The sequence below is a fragment of the Belonocnema kinseyi genome, chromosome 7 (genome assembly GCF_010883055.1).
Source record: "Belonocnema kinseyi isolate 2016_QV_RU_SX_M_011 chromosome 7, B_treatae_v1, whole genome shotgun sequence".
Lineage (NCBI taxonomy): Eukaryota > Metazoa > Arthropoda > Insecta > Hymenoptera > Cynipidae > Belonocnema > Belonocnema kinseyi.
Window position 1 is genome coordinate 112,454,299 of NC_046663.1, and position 9,943 is coordinate 112,464,241.

The 9,943-nt window shown below is 33.5% G+C and overlaps 1 protein-coding gene across 10 annotated transcripts in view; it reads right to left on the minus strand.

Moving 5' to 3' along the window:
- Positions 1-9,943, minus strand: part of LOC117176271 (protein furry) — a 248,667-nt gene that overhangs the window by 106,910 nt on the left and 131,814 nt on the right. For all 10 annotated transcript variants that reach the window (XR_004467596.1, XM_033366444.1, XM_033366448.1 and 7 more), the window contains one exon: positions 1,781-1,917. Coding sequence is in view for 9 of the 10 variants with exons in the window: in XM_033366444.1 (XP_033222335.1) it covers positions 1,781-1,917 (137 nt within the window). In the remaining variant the exon portion in view is untranslated. The remainder of the gene's footprint in view (positions 1-1,780; positions 1,918-9,943) is intronic.

Below are 9,943 nucleotides of genomic sequence, written 5' to 3' on the forward strand. Positions count from 1 at the left end.
AGACTCAGAAAACGAAATTACAACAATTAAAAGAATGACAGAGAACAAGTATATTGAGACTATACTTAAGAAACTTTATTTTCAATTTTATTTATATTGGATGAAATATCAATATTACAGAGAAAAGTAATAGCGCGTTTCACTTTGAAGAATTCAAATGATTTAAAAACTGAAATGAATAACAAAAATTAAAGGGCCTCTAATTTTTCTCATTCTCATCATTTATGATTGAGAAAGGATAAGAAAATAAAGGTCCGACAAGTCGAAAAAGAAAGGACTAGTTCGTTAAACAGCCATTTTGGATAAAAATACTAATTTTGGGACCATTTTTGTATACATAAAATTTTTATTTACGGCTATTAATAGTACTCAGAAGGCCAAACAATTTATCCTGATGACTTTTTTTCATACAAAAAAAATTCTCAGTAATAGCATTTTCAAAATTTTTAATATCAACCGAAAATCAAAATTATAAGCCAAACAACGTACGATATGAAAAAAAGTGAAGAAAAACATTGCTTTTTAAAAGCCTTACAAGATTATCATACAAACTTTTTGGATTTTCTTGTAAAATTGAAAATTCTAATTTTTAATGCAGAAAAAATAATGAGATATGAAAAATCCCATTTTCTGGTCAAACTATGAAGGATATGAAAAAAGATGACTCAACAAAAATTGTGATCTCAAAAAAGATCTACAAATTCGTTAATAATCACTTCTTGATAAGAGGCGTACCTTTTATTCTCACTTTATCAGTTCACTGAAGGTTTTTTTGAATCTAAGAACTTTTTTTGTAAATAAAATATCGAGCTGAAACTTTGGAAAATGTATTAGAGTACAATAAAATACGTTTAGGTACTGCATTTTGGTAGGAACTTCACTGAAGATTATTTCATCTTTTTTCTGAACCTCGACATTTTTTGAACGTTCGAACTTTTTTATACATAAAATATCGGTCTCAAACTTTGAGAAATGCAAGAGTCAAAAGAAAACTACGTTTAAGTATAAATCTTAATAATAAAAGATGCAAAAAGAAATTTCAATTATCAATTCCATCGACATCAGCCGGTAATGTTGTACACGAAAATACGAACCCTGGCGGCCACTAAGCGAGGCTCTAGAGGGTTCGTATTTTCGCATGGACGTAGGAAACAAGGGACTAGGCATGTCATTGCGGGGGTGATACAATGAGGGGGGAAGTCCGCCACCTTTTCATATCCCGCGACAAACATGGCAGCGCCCACATGTTTATATTTTCATGCACAGTTTGTCGGCAAAAACGCTCGTGCGCATAATCAAATGACACATCGTAAGATGGCGGCTCTCCCCACTCATGGATTTCTCCCCCCTCCCGTTGATTCAACCCCGCTCGCCAAGTTAGGATGGCATGCCTAGTCCCTTGTTTCCTATGTCCATGTATTTTCGTGTACAACGTTACCGGCTGATGCCGATGGAATTGATAGTTGAATTTTTTTTACATCTTTTATTATTCAGGTTTGTACTTAAGCGTAGTTTTCTTTCGGCTCTTGCATTTTTCAAAGTTTGACCCCGATATTTTATTTACAAAAAAAGTTCTTAGGTTCAAAAAAACATTCAGTGAACTGAAAAAGTGTGGTCGGTGAAATAGGTATTTAGCTGTGTCACATGCCCTTAGATTGTAAAGACGATATTGCAGGATTTCTTTCGTTTTCTATTACACTTCGCGAGCAAGGGAAAGTCATTTTAAATGCAAACTCGGAAAATACGGAATACAAAGTTTTCAACGGAAACAATAACCTACCTGGTAATAACTCAGTGGATTGGATGGAGGTGGAACATTCGGGTCCACGAGTTCCATGTTATGAAGCCAGGGAAGCAAATATTGCAGTAGCAATTGGCGCACTTCTCTTCGGGCTGTTTGAAATCTGTGCGTGATTTCTGAAATAACAAAACAACTAGAAATTAGTTATTATAAAATAAATCTAAAAAAGAGTCACAGGAAGACCCCATTACAAACGCAGTGACAGAAGTGAAAGCAATACTGAATAAAAACTACTTATCATCGTATGCGTTACTTTTATTCTTCACTTCTAAGTGGAATGCATTATTTGCAGAAATTATCTTTGTATTTAAGGCCTAGTGATGAGTGGGTCAAGTGACCAGATACCTACCCTACCGCCACTTTCTTATTTTCCAACTTATATTCACACGAAACGCCACATCGAGTTGAAAATTAGGGATATTAAACAAGAAGCACTAAGAATGGTGGGTCTGGTCTTAAATTTGTATAATTATGAAAAAAGTTTTTTGTTGTGAATAATTTTTTTTGCTTTTTTTATAATTTTTAAATTTTAGGACCAGACCCACCTTTCATAGTGCTTCTTATTTATTATCCCAAATTTTCAACTCGATGTGGCACTTCGTGTGAAAATAAGTTGAGAAATAAGAAAGAAGGCGGTAAAGTAGGAATCTGGTCACGTGACCCACTCGTCACATGGCCTTAAAGGGAGTTTTAAACAGAACTACCACTATTATAACGATGAATCATGATATTTAAAGCGGTTCTATTAAAAGATTAAACTTCTTGTCATCCTTTATACTGGCATGCTGAAATTTAATAACGAACAAGAGCGCTAATTAGCTTAATTACGCTGAAAATTGCCTAGGTATTGCGTAGATGTCAGAATTTCTTTTTCCTATTCTACAAATAGTTTGAAAATGTCAAAATGTCAAAAAATGCAAGAATGGGATATTCATGGTTTGTACAGAATTACGATTTGAAAATTGCAGACCTTTTCCAAGTTTTTTTCCACAACAGTTGAAAAAATTCCAGACCTCAATCTAAGGCTTTCGATTTGATGGTATAATTTTTGAACTCCAATGTTTTTTAAAATTACGCAAGTTTATATTTTTTACTGATTTTGCACTTCAGTTTTTTTAGAATATATCAGTTTTTTGGCGATTTTAAACTCTTCTAATGACGATAATAACTTTTTATTCAAAACCACCATGTTATGAGCCTATTACGCCCCAGAAAAGTGAGCGTTTAGAAAGCCCTTTACCGAACTGTATCAGCTACTGATAGTTTATTCGTTCGAAACGCCGCAACACTGACAGTTTATTAGTTTCACAAATGTCCACTGAATAACGTACAATGGATTTAATCAGTTTCATTAACTTACTATAGACATAAATATAGAAAAATCTTCCTCGCACCGTACCACTTTGAAAATTTCGCGCCATAAAAAATTACCAATCACAAGCCAAATAGCTGACTCTCTTATCAATCTTATGTTCTCATCTAAAATAATGGGATCCGTCAATACCTCAATCACCTGCAATAAAAGTCGCAAACTGTTATAATTATAAATATTCATACACTCAAAATCCTTGAAAAAACAACCAAAATTCCATCCCTCAACATTGCCTTCCCGGCTAACCCTATTTATGTATAGTATAGTTTTAATATAGTTATAGTATATTAGTTATATAGTTTAGTATAGTTATAGTATAGTTTTCAGTATAGTTTTGAAAGATTTTTTCGTGCCCTTTCCATTGATTATACGCATTTTTTTAAATATTTGACCTACAAAGATTATGGTTTTAAGAACCTTATGAAACAAAAAGTCATGGAGGATAGACATAAGGAGACCAAACTAGTGGAACTGAAAATGAACACTTTTCTGTTGCTAGAAGTAAGCACACGCACACATGTGCAAAATCACACTTACGTATAGTTCAAAACTTCCCGAGCGTGGCGTTCCAACTGCACTTTAAAAAAATATGGCCGCCGATGTAAATGCGAGTCAAATATAAATAAATTATGAATAAACAATTAATAGTTTGTGAATAAAGGCAAAGATGTTAACATTAAAAATCGCTGTATAAAAGCAAAAGTTTTCAATAAGTGTGATTTCAAGTGTTTAGTGTACAAGATTTTCATTAAGTTGTATGCTTATTGTTTTTGTTACGAACGCGTCAAATATCTGTAGCACGCATAGTGTTGGTAAAAGTAATTTGATATTTCATATACATACTACCTACCTCTTCCATGGCGAATAATTTCTTATTCCACAAACATTTCACAAAATCCTGTCTGATTATTAATTATTTATTTGTTCAAGCGACCTGTCAAAACAAAACAAGGGAGGCAGCCATATTTTTTTTAAGTGCGGTTGGCACGCCACGCGCGGAAAGTTTTGAACTATACGTAAGTGTCATTTTACACATTCGCATGTGCATACTTCTGGCAAGAGAAAAGTGACCGTTTTTGGTGAAGTCCATGCCTTACAGATTACAATCATTTTATTGCTAAAAATGATCATTTAGTTTAACATTGGCGCGCGTGCGCAAGCGTCATTCGCTATACCGGAACACTTAAAATTTATTTTCGTTAATAAAAAAATAAAATTCTAGTTTTGAATCTTAAATTACTTAAAAAAGCCCATGCTTTCTTTCTAACCCAAACAAAAAATGAAAAAATGGCCTTCTATGAAAAAAGTTCAATTTATATTTGACCCTAATTTTTGAAGGTCAAATACTTTTTTTCTAAACGCTTATGATCAAAGAAAATAGAAAGAAAACAACTTTCGAAAATATAGTTGAATACAATTTTTATTTCTATTAGAAGTATTACAAATCAGCAAGACAGCTTATATATTCTGAAAAAACATTAATCGCTTATTGTAATAAATAATCAATAAAATTCGCACTTTTTAACCTCAAACACCTTTAAGAGAAAACCCTAAGTTTCATTTTTAATGAAAAAATATGCCCCTTTTCCAAAATAGTCATGTTTGTTTTTGAGTTTTAATTTTGAAGTTCAAATATTTATTTTAAAAAATGATAATGAACAATGAAAAGGGCGTAAAAAAGCCGTTATGTCTCCGTGCAGAAATGGCGACTCGGTTTTGGTAGGGTGCTAGTTATTTTGCCCTAACTTTATTGGGGCGCTGAACGGGAAATATGGTCCTTTCTAGATCCTTGCTCTATTTCCCTATTAATTCCTAATTTGATTATAGGTTATGTGGTGACGTTATATGGTTTACGGGATTTTGTAATAATTGCAATTAAAGTTCTTCCCATGTAGAAATTATGACATATATTTCAGGACCCCTGTCTTTGAAAAATTCTGAAGTGTGATGCTATGATTGCAATTGTAAAAAAGTTTTAACTAGCACATTGCCATAATCTATTACCAGAAATTTTTCATTCACAGAAGGAAAATATTGATCCAAATGTAAAATACATTTTCTTTGCAAAAGTTAAAATCTAAACATTTTACACCTTTCTGCAGCCTCTGACCAACACTCCTCCGTTTTCTCGTATTTTCATTGACATTAAATTCTTAACTATACTTCGCACGTTATTCTAAAACTAAATTAATTGTTGAATTTGACTAGAGAAGACTTATCACTTATAACTAATAGTCCAGTCAACGAGGAACAAATATCACTAAAAAAAAATTCGTAAAAGTAACATTTTTTCACAGATACGCTGGCAATGGCTTTATAAAGATATTGTAGAAAGTCCCCAAACATACGTGTACGGCAAAGTTCCGAAATTCTGGAAAGTGTTAAACAATAACATGTTTTTTTTTAAATTACTCGAGAACTGTTGATTTTAGGTCGAATATGGCGATGTGAAAAAATGTTCATAATTTTATAGTGCGTAAAAAAGGTTCTATCTATTGTGGACTTATTATCAACGGCTGCGCTATGAAATTAGATTAGCTGCACAATTCTTTTATTTCTGAACAAAGAAAATAAAATCTGAAATATCCTGGAAAAAACGTCGCAAATATATCAGGCGATTTATACTGGAGCAAATGCAGGTTCCTGTTAACAAAAAAAAAACGACTAAGTCATTTGCATAATAAACTATCAGTATAAAATGAGCTCAACTTCAGTGTACAATTTGATATGTTTAAGGAGATGCTTTTGAGATGAAACTGTTTGCAAGTATTCCTCCATTTTCATACAATACATTTTCCAATTTGTAGGTCAGAATAATAATATTTTGGACCCCTTTTAAAGCTTTAAACAAGTAAATTTCAAAATTTAAGCTATGATATCGCAAGCAGCGGTGATTATGAGTCCTAATGGCAGCAATGGGAGGGGGGGGGGGGGCGAGAACGGTTCCCTCTTTCGATGATATTGAACCCTTCGAAATTTTTTTGCTCCCTTTTCCCGACAATAGACTTGGCCTTCGGGTGGCCGTGACGTCACTGCAATGCAGGTTCTCAGCGAGGAAAATTTCAAAAATAAAAATATAATTATAAAATAAAATTAATGCAATGCACATTAAGCCAGCTTAAAAATATATTCTGCTTGATAATTTGAATAAGAGTAATTACAAACGTATCCTGAACAACCTATAAAAAACCATAATTACAAAAATGAATTTTTTATTTTCAAACGCAGTGAATAAGACAATTAACAATAAATATAACATAATTTTGAAATGTCTATAACTCAGATTAATTTGTACTTTATTTCCTAAGCACTAGAAAATTGTGATGGAATTTACTTCACACGTAGAGGTTAAAAACTTTTCATCTTTTTACATTCTCATTTAGGGGTAAAATCTACTATTTCAAGATTCTTTTTGTTAATGTTAATAACATTCTATTAAAGTAGACTGGGAAAATATGGCCGCTCCCGCGAAACACGTTTCTTATTATTGCTTGCGATGAGCATGACAACTCCGGGAACGATTGTCTGCAATTCAAAATTTTATACAAAAAATAGTTGAATTCAGCGAAATAAAAAGGATTTTCAACCAAATAATTTGAATCCTTAACAAACACAGATTAATTTGCAACTAAATAGCTGCGATTTTTAATCATAACAATAAAAATAATTACACTTTATCGAAAATGCCCGAACTCTATTATGTTTTCCCTGACATTTCTTAATTTTCCGGAACCATCAGACCTGTAGCAACTCTAATACTTGTACTTTTGGATTTTGAATTGCAGAAATCGTTCCCGGAGTTATCATGCTCATCGCAAGCAATAAAAAAAAACGTGTTTTGCGGGAGCGGCCATATTTTCCCAGTCTACTTCAATAGAATGTTGTTAACATTACCAAAAAGAATCTTGAGACAGTCATCGACATATAGAAATGGACCGGTAATGCTGTGGGGAGAACGGTAATGGGCTCTAGAGAGCGAGAAAACATTTGAGATGTAGACCTATCTCTTTCTGGATAAAGCTGATTGGTCGAGAATATTTTCGTTGGGTGAAGTTTGGCGCAGCACAGGACCGTGCTCTGTGTCGCGAGTGCCCCAATAATGTGACGTTTATTGCTCTTTTCAGAATTGATTTAATTGTAGTTTATTGTAAATAAATATGAAAAATAGTGGCAGCCTGTGTAGTTTGTGGGCGTTGTCAAGACGTTTATATGGGGATATGTTTTCCTACGTGAGTAAAGTTATTGAATATAGTAAAATAAAAAATATTGCAACAAAAACAAAGCCTCAAAATATGAAGTTTTGTACCTATGAAATACTTATTGTATGATTTAAGTCAGCTGATTGTTGAAATTCATAAAATTTATGCGCTATCGTTCAGTTATTAGAAACATGAAATGAATATAAAATTAAAAATTGAATAATTTTAGGAAATACTTTTTTTTTTAATGTGAACATTGAATAAAGTATTCATTTTTGCCTAATAAATTAAGTTGTTTTATCCTCCAAGTCGACGAGATTAGTAAAAGGAAAAAAGAATTTAATGACACTAAACAAGGCACTTATATCTATTTCAAGCTACCATGGGTACATGCAGGTACAGAACGTCAATCTTCAATCCTTTTTCATATATTTTTTTATCGCATATGTACCATTATTCTATTTATAATCAAAAATCCGTTGACGAAACAATTATCATGAGCTCAGTGTTGATCGCTAATATCCAGCGTTATCGACGCCATATTGGCTACTCTCACCTGCTCTCTTGGCTCCTCTTCTAAAATCGCCGAAATCCGTTCAAGTATTTGCGCATCGCATTTCGCGCACGCCCTTCTGCCAGCATAAATTGAATTTCAGAGCACGCGAATGGAAATCATCCCAAACTCAACATACCTGTCAGTTTATTATCATATCACTCGTATATCAGATACGAAACACTGCACTTAAGTTGCATTTCTGGTTCAAATTAAGTGACTTACTTAATTGAATGCAAAAATGAAATTCATCTATATTTAAAATTCATCATCTTGTATTACTGTGTATCTTCAGGTTAAATTACTTTTACGAGTGGCATCCTGAACATTTATAACCTCACTTTTGCCTTCTGCATTGTGACTTTCGTTCACTTTAGTGGATTGTTCCGTGCGTAATTTTTTTCATTGGGCAACTTTAGCTCCTGATTTAGTTTGACACCCTTTTTCTTTCCATGATTCCGTAAATAATAATAAAATGGCCCATAATAAAAGACATATAGTCATCAACCAAGGCATCAAACGTTTGGAGCATATAAGGCTATCAAACATTGGCTGCATTCGCATGGACACAGTAATGCTTGTTTACCCGTCAGGGTTTGAATTTACTGTATAAATAAAGACTCCTATGATTATACTTTATTCAAAATTCTATTTTTATAGATATTGACAAATTTAGGGAAATACCTTTCGTATTTGAGTAGTGTCTGTCTAAATTCTAAGTTAGGACCTCTCTAAACTTTTCTATAATTGTCTAGAAAACAAATAGAGGTAACCCTACCAACCCTTGACAAAGAGCATGCATAACATTTTCTAGTCAAGTTACCCTTTATAACACCCGAGCAGTTCCCTGTTTAAAGTAGAGAATATTAGGGCATTTGCTACACGGGTCTACGAAGACACCAAAATCTCACCACAGTATTTCCAATTTTGCACTAAGGTAAGTGAGATTATTGAAGTGGAGTTTGTTAATTTAGAAGCTTGAACTCTGGCTAATCTAATTATTAATTTAGAATTATATTGAAGTTTAATAATGAAAACTTAAACTACACTTAAAATTACTGACATTCAGAAAACATCACTCGAACTGGCTTAGATTTCCTTGTGCCGTCAGACCACGTTCATTTAGCGCTTTATGGAAATACTGTAAGACAGCTTTTATAAGAAGAAACAGATTTACGGTAGGTTCTCAAGAGACATATTTTCCATTTGCCACCTCAGAAAATCCAGACGCATAACGTGATCTTATCTATTTATGGTATAAGACTTGCACGCAGCACACCAACTTTTCTTTGACTTGTGAGGAGCACTTCACTTTGCAGCTTTTATTTCCCTTTCCAATATAAGGTTACATATTGATCTAACCTTCCTGCTCAACCGAAGATGCTGGTACACCTAATTTTTTTCTGGTATTATTTAAATAAATATTTTATTATTAAATTAAGAAGGCCGAATTTAAGCGTACAGACTGTCCTTGCGTTAATCTATGTTTATAAAACGGTCGAGTCTAAGCACTACCAATTAAAAAACTATTATGTTATAGGTTAAAAAATTTAATTTACGTACGCTGTTATTATTATTACACCATTAAGCCATTTCCCTTTCGGGGTAGGCGTGACTCACTCGGCAGGGGAAAGGAGTAGTGTGTGGAAAGGATAGAGATTTTTCAGATTGATCCAGAATTCTCATGCTATTTAAGTAAATAACACGTTCGTTCCGCAACACTACTCCGACCCAGGTTGCTGATCAATCTCTCTAGCAATCACCCCAAGCGAAGAATCTCACGAAGTCGTTATGTAAGGTTCCCCACTTGGGTCCATCAATAGCCAAAGTCTTTGTTTCAGGCGTCATTCACTCTACTGACCCTCTTTTTTATTAACTATTTGCCGCCATACTTTCCTGTCCTGGCATACTTCTCCAGCTTCTTTTACGTCCATGCATTTTTTCATGCAGGCTCTCGTGTTTCTGTGACTTCTTATGTCTCTTCTAAGTAGGGTCTCATTCACACATTCTAACCATTC